The 18,479-nt window shown below is 36.8% G+C and overlaps 1 protein-coding gene across 2 annotated transcripts in view; it reads right to left on the reverse strand.

Annotated features, from left to right (window-relative positions):
- Positions 1-18,479, reverse strand: part of LOC115232553 (cadherin-23-like) — a 137,942-nt gene that overhangs the window by 13,048 nt on the left and 106,415 nt on the right. The window contains exons 31-38 of one of the 2 annotated variants that reach the window (XM_036512221.1): positions 18,318-18,431; positions 13,294-13,426; positions 10,079-10,238; positions 9,957-10,036; positions 6,863-7,152; positions 4,435-4,523; positions 3,666-3,749; positions 2,034-2,160 (exon numbers count right to left, since the gene is read on the reverse strand). In XM_036512221.1, the coding sequence (XP_036368114.1) occupies positions 2,034-2,160; positions 3,666-3,749; positions 4,435-4,523; positions 6,863-7,152; positions 9,957-10,036; positions 10,079-10,238; positions 13,294-13,426; positions 18,318-18,431 (1,077 nt within the window). Of the gene's footprint in view, positions 1-2,033; positions 2,161-3,665; positions 3,750-4,434; positions 4,524-6,862; positions 7,153-9,956; positions 10,239-13,293; positions 13,427-18,317; positions 18,432-18,479 lie in introns of both variants that reach the window. The other variant, XM_029802496.2, reaches the window with a different exon arrangement.

Genomic DNA, 18,479 nt, shown 5'->3' on the forward strand with positions numbered 1-18,479 from the left:
CTTTGCTCCTATTCACCTTCCGGTAACATCTGCTTCCCAGATCTACACATACTTTAAAGGAAAAAGTCTGCCAGAATAAAAATTCTTTGAACAAAACAAACAGTGCAACTCCAACTTGAAACAATTTTATTAAAAACTAAGTAAAAATAATTAGAATTTTGCGAAGAAGTATAAACAATGAAGGAATTACCACAGACATTACTGTTCAAAACGATGACCGCAGCATCTGCACAGCCAAGATGCTGCAAAACCAAACAACAAAAAGACACCAAAATGTGATAAGATTTGTATAAACGGTCACTAATAGTGACTAGTAAGAGTTAATTAAAAGAGAGTTATATTAGCAATTACTAAGGAGTCAATGGAAGTTAGAAGTAGAGGAAGATGTAAGAAAAAATGGGAAAGAATGAGACATAAAAAAACTGAGCTCAATGGCAGAAATAAGAATAGTTCTAAATATATGGATCCTCCAATCCATACCAAATGTATTGGATATTAAGTTTCACCTTCCACATAATATATTGGAAATTACGTTAATTATGAAGCTAAGAGGAAAACTAGAAAACTATATCCTTTCATAGTCATCGTCTTAAAACTAGTATAAATAAAAAAGAAAATCATGGTCCTAAAGCCGAATTAGACAAAAAAAAAAAAAAAAGAACAGCAACACCGAACGGAGGGAATGCATGGTTTTATATAAGTAAGGAACTGTTACAGAGTTTTAAAAATGGCTAACCGGCTTCCGTGCCAGTGGCACATAAAAGGGCACCATTCGACTGTGAAAGTTACCAGCATCGCCTTACTGACACTTGTGCCTGTGCTAGTAGGGTGCCAAGAGCACCATCCGAGCGTGATCGTTGCCAGAGCAGCCAACTGACTTCCGTGCCGGTGGCATGTAAAAGAGCACCATTCGAGCGTGATCATTACCAACATTGCCTTACTGGCACCTGTGCCGGTGGCATGTGTAAAAAGATTCGAGCGAGGTCATTGCCAGTACCACCTGACTGGCCCCCGTGCCGGTGGCAAGTAAAAAGCACCCACTACACTCTCGGAGTGGTTGGCGTTAGGAAGGGCATCCAGCTTGTAGAAACTCTGCCAGATCAAGATTGGAGCCTGGTGTGGCCGTCTGGTTCGCCAGCCCTCAGTCAAAATCGTCCAACCCATGCTATTATGGAAAGCAAACCTTAAGCGATGATGATGATGTTAATAAAAATAATTAGAAGCATGCAAATAGAAAAGGATTAGACTAATAATGGAATGAGATGCAGGACATAACTCTATGTCAAAAAATAAAGTACCAGACATATACTGGGGCTTGGATTACAAAAATGGTGAAAAAATATCAAAACACAATTCTAAGTTCTACAGATACATGGAAAAGTAAATCAGTGTAAGAACACACAATGAGAAGAGTGTTCTGGAAGAGAAGACGCAATGTTAACAGACAAAAGATCAATGCCTTAACTACACAAAAATACCAGAAGCATGAAATACTGATAGAAACACAAAGACACAATTGATTGCAATAGCTTTTGCTACCCAATCCTAGAGAAACTGTAAAAAATTTTATTCAACATGAGACAATAAATTCTAATCGAACTAAAAATTAGATTATGCTATAGATTCATAAATGGAGATGAGGAGAGGCATACATCTCACAACTTCTTGCCTCCCCACAGAATATTACCGAAATTTCAATTAGACTTAAAAGTGGTGAAGTGAAAGAGGAAACATGTTATCCGGGTTTTTTCCAAGATCCTTAGAAATATAGATTGAACTTGAATTTCCGGTTGTCATAATTTGTAGTAAAGTAGCTGAAGAATCAGCCTGAGTGACTGACTTCCTATCCAGAGTGTCCCTTGTTTCTCATCCATTTCATACGATATAAACCGAATCTCTGTGCTTCATAAAACATCTGGTATTTAGTTAAGAATCTAAGAGGAATTAAACAAATCTTCAAAATTAAACTCATTAACTGATTTCATGCCTTTGGTTGACAACATAGAGAAAAAAAAAACAGCTTTTATACATACACCAGCTTCTAATGATGTTGTATAATTCTTCAAAACATTTTGTGCTGCAGGTTCTTGTAATAGTTGTTCAGTCTCTGAAAGCGATAACACTTGGCCGTCCTTCTCCACCACAAAACACATGGCAGTACTGAAATACATTGACACATTTCTAAGTTAGAAACAATTATGAATCACAGGGATAGCTTTATGGCGCTATATCAATGTGAGAATTTCTCAACACTATTTCAAAAATGGCTGCATTTAGTTTAGTCTGAATTCAGCCCTCAATAAGCAGATCCATAATCAAAGACATTCTAGTCCTGGCCATCCAGCCATTCTCTTGAATATTGGTTATCTTACACTACATTTTCACTGTATTCCATTTCTAGACTTTGGGGAATAATTGTTTTAAGATTTGGCAATGGAAGTCTCTTACAGACGACTGTTACTGATGACTCATACAAGACTCATAGAGGACTCTTACAGAGAACTTCAACAGGGGGTTCTTACGGACAACTCTTATAGAGGACTCTTACAGCGGACTCTTATCGAGGATTATTATAGACGACTATTACAAAGGATTGTTAGAGTAGACTCTTACAGAGGACCCTTGAAGAGGCTCTTTCGTCGCCTCAAAATAGGGGAGCAGTGGTTAGCAATAGTGTTTCACTCCAGAACAAGCATCTGTAGTTTTTCTTGGAAGCCAACGAGATTCTGTGATTTCTATGTAAAAACCAAGCAGGCTACAGGTCACTTTACATCTTGAGTGTTGTGGCATTTTAAGGAATGTTTAACAGTAATATCAGATACAGCTTCAATTTTTGAATTCACTTGTTTCATTGTTATTAATTAGTAATAGTCTTTCTAATTAGGTTTAGTTTTAGCATTGATCCATGAATCTTACTTTATTAATTATTCACATAATTAACTCTAACCAGAATTGGAAGCATTTTTTGAACATGCTTTCAAATTCGTACAAAAACAAAGCGCTATCTACAGTTGGGTTTATGTAAATTCTATAGTTTTATCCGTGAAACTTTTATGTATGTTTGCCAATGGCTTCATGTGAAATAAGCAAAACAAATAAGCTGCATTTTCTAGCCTCGTATGCTGACAGGTAAAAAAAAGCACCGAATAATGGTTAGCATTCAATTGATGATCTGTTGTGATACGATACCTTTGCAGAACTGAAAAGCTAATGCCTTCATTTTCCCCTCAATACAACTTAAAACAATCAGCAAAGTTTACAATGAATTTTGTTTTAGAATAAACTAGCAGTATTGCTCGGGTTTGTAAGGAAAATAACTATATAAGCATTTTTAGAGAGTTACTTCCCTTATATAACCCGAGCAAAAATCATTAAAAATGATGGTAAATTTTTTTTTAAATCGTAGACTCGTAGATGCGTGCTAATACCCAGAAGGGCTCGATATGAATGACGACTATAAGATACCCGCTTTTGGTTAAACTGCACCGCAAAATGCGGGAGTAGTTAGAAATCTAAATCGGAGGAGACAGTCTCACACACACAACTTCAATTTTATATATAAAGATAACCTTCATTTCATTACCTGTATCCTCTCTTATGGTTTTAGATCTACTTTAATTAAACACACCTGAAGAATTATATTGTGCAATAAGTATTTCACTTACCTGTAATAGTCTTCTTGGTTAAGCTTTTGATGATAGCTTAATTCTTTGATCACAAATGTTCCGATTCCCAGTCGGTTGAGCTCACTGAAAGAAAAGTTCCCGAAAACAATTTATATTAGATACATTCATCAAGTTGAGATGTGACTCTTCTGTTTCTTTTGTCAACAGTTGAGGTGGGAGTTCCTGGTTTCAAACTGTTTGTAGACCAATCGGCACAAGGTAGATTAAAATCTCCCATCATTATTATGTTGTTGGGATGACAGTGTTGTATAAAGCACTTAATGCTGTTGAGGCATTCATTAAAGCACAGTACGGGGGTTTGAGGTGGCCTCTACAGCCCAACAACTATCAGGTCATTGGTTTTGTTGTGAATGGTGACCGAATCACAGAAGCCATTGGAGAATGTCATATTTCCATCTGCCAAAAAGGTATCATGCAGGAAAATGGCAGTTCCACCTTTGTGTCGACTCAATACATATATATACGTATGTATATTTATCTGAGCTTGAAGGCCAACAAAATGCATGTGAGCAATATAGGAAAGGTATATACACTAATATAAGAATATTTCAGGGGTGTTTAACAGATTGTTTCTGTCTTCAGTTGATAACCAGTAAACTTAGAAGTTAGATGTTTAGGTATGAAGTTTTTTTTTAAATGCATAATGGCTACAGCTAGACATTCTCTCTTACTTTCCTGTTTACACTTATTTTACTTTGAATAAGATTCTAACATTAAAAAAGTGAGAGGAACAAAAATTATAACTTACGCAATCAGTTCTGCGCTCTTCGGTTGACTTACATCTAACTTGTCGGGTAAGTTCAATCTGGTTTGCTGGCGTGGTTGGATCACGTAGATCTGAGAAAAAGACGAAAGGAAACTCAACATAGGCACAAAAAGTGTGGCTCCGTGGTAAGATGCTTGCTTCCCAACCACATGGTTCCGGATCCAGTCCCACTGAATGGTACCTTGGACAAGTGTCTTCTGCTATAGCTTCTGGCCAACCAAAATCTTGTGAGTCGATTTGTTAGACAGAAACTGGAAGAAGCCCATCAAAAATATATAAATATGTACGAGGGGTGTATGAAAAGTTTTGAGCCTAACCTAGAAACTGAGTATCATGCTGTCATAAAGTACCTTCTTTTAAAAGGCATGACTCCATCAGAAATCCATGAAGATATGGTAAGAACCTTGACAGACAAGGCTCCTTCATATGCAACAGTCAAACGCTGGGTAAATGAATTCCAGTGTGGCAGGGAGAGTGTGGAAGATGATCCCACACCAGGGAGGCCTCCAACTGCAACCACCAAGGACAACATTGACCTTGCTCTTGGTATGATAATGCAAGATCGTCGAATATCATGTCGCGAGATAGCTTAGAGACTGGGCATCTCGAATGAAAGAGCAGACAACATTGTGACAAAATAACTTGGGTTCTGAAAGGTTTCTGCAAAGTGGGTCCCTCGCCTTTTGACTCCTGAATAGAAACGCACCAGGTGCACTTTGTCCACAAGCAATCTGGAACTGTTTGAAGCCAATGAAGAGAATTTTCTTTCTCATTTCATTACTACGAACGAAAGTTGGGTTCATCACTACCAGCCTGAAACCAAAGAACAATCAAGGCAGTGGAAGCACACATCTTCTCCTACCCCAAAGAAGGCCAGGGTCATTCCTTCAGCTGGCAAGGTCATGGCGTCCATTTTTGGGGATTCTCAGTGTCTTGCTGATCAATTACCTTGAAAAGGATCACACTGTGACATGGTTGTATTATTCACAGCTACTGAAATGCCTCTGAGAAGTAATCAAAGAAAAAATGCCAGGAATGCTCACCAGAGGAGTCCTTTTTCATCATGACAATACTCCAGCCCACACCTCAGTGGCTGCCATGGCAACAATTCATGATTGTGGATACGAACTTGTTCCCCATCTGCCTTATTCACCAGACTTAGCCCCTCTGATTTTCATCTATTCCCAAAAATGAAAAAAGCTCTGGCTGGTCACCATTTTGCCACTGGCAATGACATCATAGACACTGTAGGAAGTTTCTTAGAGTCTCAAACAAAGGAGTTCCTCTACGCCGAGATAATGGCACTTCAGCACCGCTGGAGAAAATGTTCAGCCATCAAAGGGGACTATGTTGAAAAATAAATCATCAGAAGTCTTGTACAATGTTTTATTTTTTTGAGGCTCAAGACTTTTCAGACACCCCTCGTATGTGTGTGCCTATATGTATGTGTTTGTGCTTGTCCTCCACTACCCCTTGAACATATATATTACATACAGAAAGATATAGCTGGTCTATGGGATTACCCTAGGTTTTGCATCCATAAAGGGCTTAGCTTTATCATCAGACCCCAAAACCTGTTGGCACATGGCCTCTGTAGCAAGTGGCCTCTCTAGAAAATGGAGGAAGAAAGGATAGTCTCCCTTCAGCTGTTTTTCGTAATGGACTCTGTTATCATGTGGGTACCATGACACCAGCAAGAATTCCCTGAACTGCAAACAGGGTTCAAAGACTTCTATTCTAGAGTGAAGGTTATTCCCCGGGTCAAGGGAGTCTTTTAATATCCTTACCCATTCGGCTATGCACAGTTTACAGCGCTTGGTCCCGTTCATGTAGAGGCCTGGATTTCTAAGATTCTCCACGATATTACATGTGGAATTCCTTCATCCTTCAGCTGCCATCCATGGCTGGCTAATGATACAGCACATCTCCTTTCCGGTATCCTAAAAAAGGATCTGGGGTTGGAGAAGCGTTGTTTGAATGTGTTACCGGAGCATCCGATGTATCAGGGAAAAGATTGAGGGTTGGATACCTTCCACATTTACCGTTATAGGTTATCCTTTCAATTTCAACATTTCGTAGTTGAAATATGGCAAACTGACAAAGTCACTACTGCATCGGATAAAATGCTCAGCGGCATTTCTTCTGGCTTTACATTTTAAATTCAAATTCAACTGAAGACTACGTTGCCTTTCAGCCTTTTGAGGTCGATAAAACAAAGTACCAGTTGAGTACTGGGGTCGATGCAATGGCCACCTCCTCAGACACCAGACCTTATGCCTAATGAAGAAGGAATTATTTTGCAGAAAGACAGACAGATGGATAGATAGGCAGGTAGGTAGGTAAAGAGATAGATAGGCAGGTAGGTAGGTAAAGAGATAGGTAGGTAGACAGATAGATAGAGATTTCTTACCTTAAACGTTATCATACTGTAATAATTTGAATTCAGCGCATCTTCTCCGCGTATAGTGACGATGAAATGACTGCCAACAAATTTCTTGTAGTCTGGTAGGTTTGTGAATATTCGTCCATCATTACGAGAAATTACAAAAGCATTTTCGGTTGAAAATAATATGTCTGTCTGAGGGATATTGCATTTGATATTCTCAATAGTATATTTCACCTTGTTATAAAGGAAGCTATCAGGGTCCATGCCAGTCACTTTGGCAACTTCGTTACCAGTCTCGGATTTATCGTAGATCACTGTGAGTGAAATAAAAACAAATATTCTATTCAAAGTATAATTTCTTTTATAATCCTCATCAGTATATTTCCTTCCTTTCTTATCTTTCATATTATGAAGCCTGGCTAACATTCTGGAAAGATTTGTTCTCAATAAAAAGTAATGTCTTGCGAGTGGATTTGGTGGAGAGAAACTAAAAGAAGCCTGTTGTGTATGTATATGTGTGTGTGTGTGTATACATATACATACATACATGCATACACACACACGGGTTGAACAAAATAATGGAAACACCTAGCATCATGAATTTTGAAATACATATTAAACCGTCAAAAGCTTGTTTATTTTTATGTTTTTTTATTTATTATTAGTGTTACATAAGATGTTTTACTAAAATTATTGTTTCTTTTCAGATATCATCAGAAAAAGGTAATTAAAATTCATTAAAACGACAGATCTATCAGACTTTCAAAGAGGTCAAATTGTTAGTGTTTGTATGGCAGGCGCTAATGTAATGAAAACAGCCGAAGTATCCTTCACCATCATCACTACAAGAACTGGAGACTGTTTTAGCTGAAGTATGGACAAAAATTCCTTTGGAAACAATTCAAATTTTGTACAAGTCCATACCTCATAGAATTCAAGCTGTAATTACTGCCAAAGGCAGTCCTACCCCATATTAAAATTAATTTGTTTGAAATTTTAAGGTGTTTCTGTTATTTTGTCCAACCTCTGTGTATATATAGTTTAATGTACACAGTATGTAGTTATAACCTATTAAAATATATTGAAGATATATTTAGGCAGGTTTTAAAACATGCCTGGTATTTCTAAGTAATCTTCATGTGCCTCTAGGCACATGGCCTATACAAGTTACAAATCAGGACAATAGAGCAAGAGAAATCACGAGAGAAAAACAAGATGAAGGTGTGTTCAGAAAGTGGAATGGTGAAAAGAAAGGAACAATGAAAAAACAAAGAAGAATTAGAGTTATGTCCCCTTTGATCATAGAGTCGTAAGTCTATGTGGTGTAGAATCAACAGAAGAGGTCTAAAGTCTGTGATAGAGCCGCTCGGTTTGGGGAGGGTGGTGGTGTTCTCCAATTCTCCAAAAGAAACTTGTCTGTATGTTTGTATTTGCTCATCATTTCCAATCTGAAATTCAGCATTGTAGTAGAACTAGATTCAAAAAGGAGATGTGATCTATCAGCCACACATAATTTGCATTATTTGTTATCAATTAACATCTGGCATCGACTTTTCAATGATTTTTTTCCACTTGATTGTGGTGGTGTGGGGTTGGTCTTCAAATCCCATACATGGCTAACCGACTTAATGGCTTTCTGCTTGTGCATAAACTGGAAAGAGGGTAGGTGGTTAGCAACTTTTGAAAAGAAGAATTACATCGGGTTATGTGAAGGCAACTTCAAAAGTCGTGATGCTTACCACATATCTTCTTAACCCATAACTATGTATTGAGTACATTAAGCAATATTCATCTCTCACCAGATGAAGTACCTTTTTTGATGATATTACCTTAACAGAAAAGTAAACTCTGCCTGCGTGAGTGTGTGTGTGCCACTTGTAATGAAGGCGGTATTCACTCGGGCTGGATTGAGCAGGTTCTGACCAATCAGTTCACCACGTCCTTCACAAATGCTGACCACATCCAACGGTCGGCTCTGACGTCCCAGCAGGTAGAATAAAATAACCCAGTTTGTAAATTTTACAAATGCTCCATTGGGAGATCCCAGCACGTCGAACAGCATGGACACCATAGCTGTAGTCGTCATTTGTTATTGAAGTGTGGAGTTCATGTTCGGAGTTTCAATGGGAATACAAGTCCACATGTGGTCCCTGGTCACATGAATACACACTTTAGGACAGTGCGGTCCATAGCAGCTCATTTTGCCATCGATTACTGATAATGACCAAGCCATCGCCAATTACCAGAGCAGACGTAACCTGGGTTTAAGTAGACATGTGTGGGGGTGTGTCTTTGTGTCTGTTTATCTCCCACTACCACTCGACAATTTGCTTTGGTGTGTTTACGTTCCCATCGTTTAGCAGTTCAACAAAAAAGAAAGCTATAGCTAAAGTACAAAGCTTAAGAAATAAGCCTTGGGGGCCAATTCATTCGACTGAACTTCTCCAAAGTGGTGCCACAGAATTACCACAGTCTAATGTTAGAACAAATAAAAGTAAAAGATACAACTGCACTATTACAGTCAGTTGCTCTGGCTTTGTACAACGATCAATTAAGAAGACAAATTAGATATTACTCTTTTACTTGTTTCAGTCATGTGACTGTGGCCATGCTAGAGCACCGCCTTTAGTTGAGCAAATTGACCCCAGGACTTATTTTTTGTAAGCCTAGTACTTATTCTATCGGTCTCTTTTGCCGAACTGCTAAGTTACGGGGACGTAAACACACCAGCATCGGTTGTCAAGCGATGTTGTGGGGACAAACACAGACACACATACATATATACGATGGGCTTCTTTCAGTTTCCGTCTACCAAATCCACTCACAAGGCTTTGGTAGACACTTGCCCAATGTGCCATGCAGTGGGACTGAACCTGGAACCATGTGGTTCGTAAGCAAGCTACTTACCACACAGCCACTCTTACGCCTATGAAAATTAATAATTCATTACTCCGAATATTTTCGACTATGAGTTGCGACTGAGTCTAAAATATAGTATCTCTCAACTGCTAGAACACCAGCCTCAATACGAATGAGTGAGAAATCAACCCAGAACCCAAGACTGCCATTTTGTTCAGCTCTCAAACTTTTTATGAATAATATAGTTGTTTTTACTCACCTGCAAATCTTTTTTTTACATCGAATTGTGGACCATTATCATTCTGATCTTGTACATTTACCGTTATTTCTTGTATTTGACCATCCTCGGTTCTAGGAGAGGTTGACCTGGTTTGTCTTTGATCAGCCTCAATTCTAGAAGAGGCTGAACTAGCTTCCGATTCTGGCACTACTCGCACACATAAGGTATACTTTGAAATTTCTTCATAATCTAAAGAAGCGTTAGTTAGTATGACTCCTGACAGTGGCTCCAGAAGAAAAGCATTCACGTTGGTATTTTTACCTGGAAAATACAATCATTCAAAGTTTTAAATATACATACATAAAACATATACACATATATGTAGGTAAGTATGTACATATATGTGTGTTTGTGTGTGTGTGTATTCTTTTATGCATTTAAACCCAAAGGCCATGGACATTGCTGCCTTCTCTTGAGTTTATTGCTATGATGTAAGTTCATCTGGGACTTGTCCATATGTCTACATTTCAGATCTAGAACTCAGTAGGTTGGTAGAGTTCTTAGATCTAAAAAGCTATAAGATCTTTTGGCTAAACAAAGCCTGAGCAAACCATGCATGCCTGGTTGAGTAGACAAGTTTCTGAGTATCTACAGTTACAATTCTAAGTAGTAGCTTGGGATGACATGCATGTAATAATATTTTTCATGTTGGGGCAGCATCTGTATGACATTTTCACTGAACATCTATTAAAAATTTCTATGGTTACAAGTGTGAAGTTCTAAAATGTCTTGGACGAACTGGTGCAGTTGTGGACTCCTTGCACAAGGGTGTTTGGTGCTGCCGATATCTGAGCAGAAGGACAGTTTTTGGTCTTATGGTCTCTGGTCCTCCTTGTCCTGCACTATAGTTGTGAAACTCAGACACTGTCTGCAGCCCTCAAGAGTCTTCTGAATTAATTTGGTACCTGGACACTTAGTATCATTATAGGTTAACATAGGATGGATTTTTCTCTGGGCCACATTTTCAAAATGAAAATTTGCTCGTGCCTCACCAAAGGTCAAGAGACAGGGTTAAAAGGAGATAACCTCGGATTCGAAGTCAGAACATTATCATTGATAACCTTCTCCTCCAATATGTGGATCCTTGTTACTATATTCTTAACACCTGATATAATGCAAAAACATCACAATGTTAGAATCGGTCACAATTATACTGGGACTCTTGCATGAAATTAAAGGTAATCCATAATAATATTTTAAATTTGGAAATCATATTTATTTTTAGTATTTTAGAATTTTTTAAACTGTTTCTAAATGTTTGTCTTTCAATCATTCTGCCTCACCTGCTTGTTCTCTTCCGCCACTTCTACGAGGCACGCTACACTGTTTGGGAACCACTGGTATAGATGAATGTCGTGGGATGGGAATTTGGGTTTTAGTATATCTAATATATAAAGACCAACTACATCACAAATATTAATCCTGTCAGGTGATCCCATCAACTTTTCTTTATTCGTATATCATAAATACTTGTCTAAATGGTAGACAAATATTTTTAATTTGGCTTTTCACAGACTTTTTGATTGCCCTTCTTATCCTTTGTTCTCATAGAAAATTCAAGAAATTATCATCCTCATCATCATCATTATTATTATTATTATTATTGAGTGAGAGAGCAGAGCATGCCATCAAAGTGACACTGGGGTAAAAAATACGAAACCAAGTATACCCATCATGACTACCCGTCTAATAAGGGTGCACCAGGCACATGCATCATAACCATGTGTGCATAACTTAGTTATTTCATATCAAGATAAACAGTGCATGACCCTGCAGGTGGGGGCCCAGTTAGAATTTTCTTCAGGTTGAGTAGCCCATCCCATTCAAAAGGTCCCTGAATGAGGATTGTTTAAGTATGTTGAACAAAACACCCTTGTTTCCACAGATGAATTACTCAAACCCCAAAGAATTCTTCTCAACACATGGCTATGATGCTCCCCCACTACTTCTGCTCATGATCAGAGATGCACATATTGTCAGCCACCAAGAAACATGCTCAACTGGTTACGGTGAAGCAAATCTGTGGTATTGAGCAGAATATTTGCTGTAGCCCATCTTTTATACCAAGACAAACAATGTACACTTCCAATCAGTTAGGATCATAAGCCATGAGCCACTGCCTGGTACTGCATCAGGGCTATTGTCACTATTTTTATATAAGGTGGTAAGCTGGTAAAATCGTCAGCCCACCGGACAAAATACTTGATGCCATTTCTTCCGTCTTCACATTCTGAGTCCAAATTCTGCAGGGGTCAATTTCATATTTCCTCCTCCCATGGTCAATAAGTGCCAGTTGCGCACTGCAGTCGAAGTAATCAACTAGCCTATTCCCCTTAAAAGCTTCAGGGCTTATACATATGATAGAAAGTAGTAGTAGTAGTAGTAATAATAGTTTTTTCGGATAACGATCAGTTAATGAGAAGCTTCGTTATAGTGAATGACATGATGCAGAGTGTGACGACAGTTCTGGTGATGTAGGGGGCAGTAGAGTCATGATGATGCGAAAATGATGTTAGTTGAACAAGTTAAACAAAAATATTGTGTTCATATGGTTTCTTTTCATTGCAATGATGTACCGTAGAAGATATTTAAACGACAAACACTTGCATTCCATTGGTTACGACATGAAATTAACATGCAAGTGGCTGAACACTCCACAAACCCTTAATGCAGTTCTCAGAGAGATTCAATGTGACACACCAAATGTGACATGGATGGCCCTTTGAAATAAAAGCGCAACTCATGCTGAGTGGATGGGAACAGCATAAAATAAAGTTTTTTGCTCAAGGTCACAACATGCCAACACTAATCAAACTCACAACCTTCAACCCTTTCGTTACTGTATTTCAGTTGAGATGCTCTGTCAGGTTTCTTTCAATTACTTTAAATATGACAAAGAATTTAGTAAAATAACTTAGTTATCATTTAGCTAGTGTTAGGAACATAAATTGTGACTAAGATTTGGTGGAAGATTTTAATTAAAAATTTATGAAAACAAGACATTTGTACTACAGGGCCAGAAGTGGTTTCAGCTGGGTTGGTAACGAAAGGGTTAATATCATGAGCTGTAAACCCTAACCACAGCGTCATGCACCTACAACAGAACATATCACGCACATTCACAACTGCTCGTTTTTTTCTCTTTCTGTGAGCATTTTGCTTTCTATAAATATAAAATTTCCAATTGATTTAAGATAAAGTTTTGATTACAAGCACTACAGATATGTTCTCTGGTATATCATAGCAATTAAATGAATTAATATTAACACATCATTAATTGAAATGTGGAAAGAGGATTTTTAAAAATACATCTTACAAGTTTTGTGGTCAGCCCAAACATAAGCCATTTTGTTGTATGGAAACAAATCTTTATCACAGCCAGATATCTGAGTCACGTAAGTCTTAATTGGAGCATTTTCGGATACACTGATTTGCTTCCTTTCAGGATTCTAAAAAATTCAATGTTCAAATATATATATATATATAAAGTTAATACAAACATGAAAACACAACAATGCGGGGATGTGGAACAAGTATAGTGTTATTGGACGCTCAGGAAAGGAAAGAAAGAAGGAGGATTTAACATTTCAAGCAGAGCTCTTCGTCAGAAACATAGGAAAAGGAAAGATCCAAGGAAGAGAAGACGAAGTAAAAAAATCGCCAACAGTACACACACAGTCACATATATATATATATATATATATATATATATATATATATATATATATATATATATGCAATTATGCAGATAAACAAATTAGAGACATCAAATATATTAAATATAATAATTAGGGTAAGAAATGCAAAATATGTATATATGTATACTTAGAACATGAGAGAAAGCAGAAGGTGAAGACTTTCAGATTTTCAAGTATAAATACAGAGATATCTCTATTAAGAGGTCCGACTTACACAGAGTACAAACAACAGAGAAAATTAAAGGGATGGAAGAAAGGTGTTAGAAATCCAACAGCTATTTCTGGGGGCTCAGCAATCCATAATAATGTTTGGAGATTTAGTTCATTACAATATGTGGCCGTATCAATGTAATTAACATGGGATGAGACAAGCTTCCATCATCAGAGAGATCTTACATTTCAGATCTTAATGCAGAGAAGTTCAAAGATGGAATGATTAAATGTGGAGAGTTAGCTATATTAGAGGGGAAAGAAGGAAGGTCGGTGGGCTTATGGGGAGTATTCAGACAAGGAATGGTGAGAAGAGAGAATGTAGTTTAAGAAGAGTGAAGGGTTAATAATGAGAGTACTAAGGGAGGTGGTAGTAGAGATGGAGAGATAGTATTTGAAGGTTAGTCCATTGTGCTGGGTTTGTGTCTAGACATCAAAGTTTAGGGATAATAGTTATAGAATTATTGAACATTGAGATAGTGAGAAAAGGAATGGCAATTATTTGAGGGAGGTAAAGTGTCTAGTTCAGTGGCAGAGGGAGATTACTAAGAGTATATAGAAAGGTATGAGAGAAGATAGGGGGAGGTGGAGAAAGTGGGGGTGAGTTTGTGGTCCAGATAGCAGTGTCGTTTTATACAGAGAATCTTTGGATCTCATGTGCACTATATAGCTTTTGGGGGGAATACACAAGTGTTAAAGAATCTTTGATATGAAAAAAAATTCCCTAAAAAACATACCTATCCCGGCGCAGTAGCAATACCTCAAAAGTATTATATATAAATATGTGTGTGTGTGTAGAGTTGAAATTTACAGAAAAACTAAAGATGAAGACAGGTGTATAAACAACAAGCAAGTGTATTAGTTTGATGCTCAGGAAGGTGAGGAAGTCTTTTATGTTTCGAGCCTACGCTCTTCAACAGAAAGGAACATTAGGAAATAAACAGAGAGAGAATAAAAACAAACTTTTGGAGTTAGCGATCAATCCGGTTGAAGATGCACCTAAGACTTAAATTGTGTAGAAGTTTTTAAATTTTGTAACAGGCTTATTGAAATACCAAACCAGTTTGTTTTTCAATGGTGAATAAAGAAAAATAGGAGAGATTAAGAGTATGAGAGAAAATTCAGGGAAAACATGCTTAAAAGATCGAATGCTCATACAAATTGCAATGTTCAATGTTTCACAGAGATAGACAGTGGTACAGGTTCAAATGTTCAATGAATTTCATAAGAGACATTTAGTAGCATTGAGCTCTATTAACAGAAATGGTGAAGATTTTATCAGAGTAAGGAAAGAAAAGAAAGAAAATTTCTTTGTTTTAGAATTTGTCCAAGTGCATGAAGGAGAATTCTTTGTCACTGGTTTCAATAGTAGAGGTCATATATGGCTACACTGAATTAAATTTGAAACATCAAAGTAACTGTCATCCTTTCCTTGATATAAATATTACACTCTGTGTATGTTTCTGTACTGAAAGAATGATTGGCAGCACTTCTGTTGACCAGCCTGGCACGGAGAAGTAGCAGTTTTTCATTCATTTTGGCCATTTCATGGCAGTAGGTTTCTGCAGTAATGGTTTTTCCAGGTTTTAAGAAGTTATGATGGATGTGTCCAGCAGTACACTAGCAAACAGCCACCATAATCTTTTTGAAGAGCTTGGGTTTCGATGCTTCATTTTAGTCCAACCAATGCAAAGAACATTTTTTAAATTATTGTACAGAATCCACTTTTCATCGCAATTTACAATACAGTTGAGAAATGGAACAGTATAGTCATGGAGAAGTAGCGACGAGCAAATTTCATATCTGCGCATTTTCTGGTTTTCATTCAAATCATGTGGTACCTATTTGTAGACCTTTTTTGATTTTCTGATCACATGCAAATGGTTGCAGGCAGTTTTCTGGCGAACTTGAAGTTCTTTTTCCAGTTCTTGAGTGGTTTTACGTGGATCTTTCTCAATGACAGTCTTTAATTGACCATCATTGATGACAGATGGGTGTCCACTATGTCCACGATCCTCAAGGCTCAGGACTCCATTATGAAATCACTTAAACCATTTTCAAGCTGACCACTTACTGGTCATTTCCTCATCAAATGTTCCGTTGATATCGCGAACAGTTTCAGCTGTTTTACGTCCTTTTTTGAAGTCAAATAGCAAAATTGCTTGAATATTATGCTTTGACTGCTCCATCTCAGATGATTGAAAGAATGGTGAAAAAAATATCAATGTTAATTTATTGATGCATTTGGGCAAGTCTATATCTGTATTATAAGACAATTGCAAAAAAATGTTTCAAAAAATTCAAAACTCTGGAAAAATCCAGTGTAAATTCTTCGTGGTTCAAAATGTTGCTTACTTTTTACTATATATTCTATATCATTCTATATCCATGCCTATATACACACACATACAAGGGCAACGAGCTGGCAGAATCGTTAGCACGCCGGGCGAAATGCTTAGCAGTATTTCGTCTGCCGTTACATTCTGAGTTCAAATTCCACCAAGGTCAACTTTGCCTTTCATCTTTTCGGGGTCAATTAAATAAGTACCAGTTACGCACTTGGGTCGATATAAACGACTTAATCCGTTTGTCTGTCCTTGTTTGTCCTTTCTATGTTTAGCCCCTTGTGGGCAATAAAGATATATATATATATATATATATATATATATATATATATATATATATATATATACATATATATATATCCCCCACATGTGTATGTATGCATGTATGTATTAATTTGCACATCCAACTGAACTTAGAGTGTTGCTTTAAATGCCATAAATTGTAATCTTGCTGAAATTTCATCTAAAAAGTGCAGATTATAATGGCAGAGGAAAATTCCTCAGTACTGTCGGATGAGACTGTTGTATCACGTGATTTTAGTGTAATTTTTATCCCCCAGTGTGACGTTGATCATTATTCAATATTAGCCTATGTATGTATGCATGCATGTATACGTGCAGATTTATGTGTTTTGTTCTATATCTGTCTTCTCATGCATAGACTCACATTTTACTGAATGTATTTTGGTGCATGTTTTAACCAAAGAAATTTTAGAGGAAAATTTAATCAGATTTTAGAAAACAGTTTATGCCGTTATAAAGTTCTCAAAACTTAAAGTCTGCAATTTTTAGTCCTTGAAATTTTTATCTCATCTGGTAGAAGGAACACGTGGGATTAATCGTATATAGAAATAGCGCATACGTCATTTCCAAGACACGGGATATAACTGTCAGTTTCTGTGTTTCATGTCGCTAAGTTCTTTTGATAAGGGTATATATTGGTTTATAGTGATGGATGGACAGGCAGACAGATAGGTAGTATTTCAAAGCTATACAGTACAATGACAACAAGTAGCAGAAATCTAATGATCAGTGTTTGAAAATCTGGGACCTAATGAGTTTATTGCCAACACCCACATTTAATAGAAAACAACTTTCTAAATTGAAAATTTGCTAAATTAGTAACATCGTTCTAATTAATGCTTTAGCAATATTTTAATTAATAAAGGCTATAATTATTTCATGTGAAATTTTAATTAATAAGCGATAGTATTAATTCTTTTAAAATTTTCAACCATTGATCCAGCTGCTGTTTTTTTTCTCCTTAGTCTGTATTTTGCGATTGTTATTCTTAGTTTATTGTCTTCACTTCATAAGTCAAAAATGATTTTAATAACTAAATTTATGTAGGTTTTTCATTATTTAACAAAATCTTCAATATTTAGAATTCACATTTATTAATAGGGTTGTATTAAGTTGTGTAACTTTGAAATATTTTACATAGAAATTATAATGAACTTAATATTTACTTCTGACCAGATGCTAGGTTGCCTTTTATAGTAGAAAATGCTTGTAGTTGACGGCAGTTGTCACCGATACTAACTTTATCGATCATGAGAGGTTTAAAGAAAACGTAGGCTCCAGTAACATTTAGATCTTTAAGCATCCAATTAAAATAATTCAACTCGTTTAGACCTGCTTTAACATTTGCTGTCAATTCTCTACCTTAATAGAGTCTGTGTAATAACGAGCAACTAATCAAGTTATTTTTACGAGAAGAAAGAAGAATGATACATTCTAGAGGATGGGGATTTTTGACAAGGTGCAGGGCTCTGAATTTGCAGAGTGAGCATATTGAGTATTGGGAAATGTTCATGTTCTTTGTTTTTCTCTCGGTGATATCAAAAGAGAAAGTGAATAGATTTACACTGTGAAATGAAACAGTGTACGTACGAACGAGACACAGTGAAATTTAATACTGACATTAGAACTTAGATAACTTGGCCTGAGCCATTGATAGAAGACTAAAAATTTGAAATGCAGAGTCCAATGGCTAAAATAAGTAAAAAAAGTATTTGCTTACAAATGTTTCTGAGAACAACACTCTCACACACGCACACACACACACTGATTTTCTTTTTACTTACCGACGAACATGAAGTAAAAGTTGGTCTGTTGTCATCTTCATCGAGTACAAAAACACGCAACTGCTTTATGCTGGTGTAATTAAGATTTAATGTGTCAGCAGCCTGAATAACGACCTGATCAGGAATATAAGAATAGTTACAAGTTGTTACATAATAAATAAA

This window comes from Octopus sinensis, linkage group LG2, assembly GCF_006345805.1.
Source record: "Octopus sinensis linkage group LG2, ASM634580v1, whole genome shotgun sequence".
Lineage (NCBI taxonomy): Eukaryota > Metazoa > Mollusca > Cephalopoda > Octopoda > Octopodidae > Octopus > Octopus sinensis.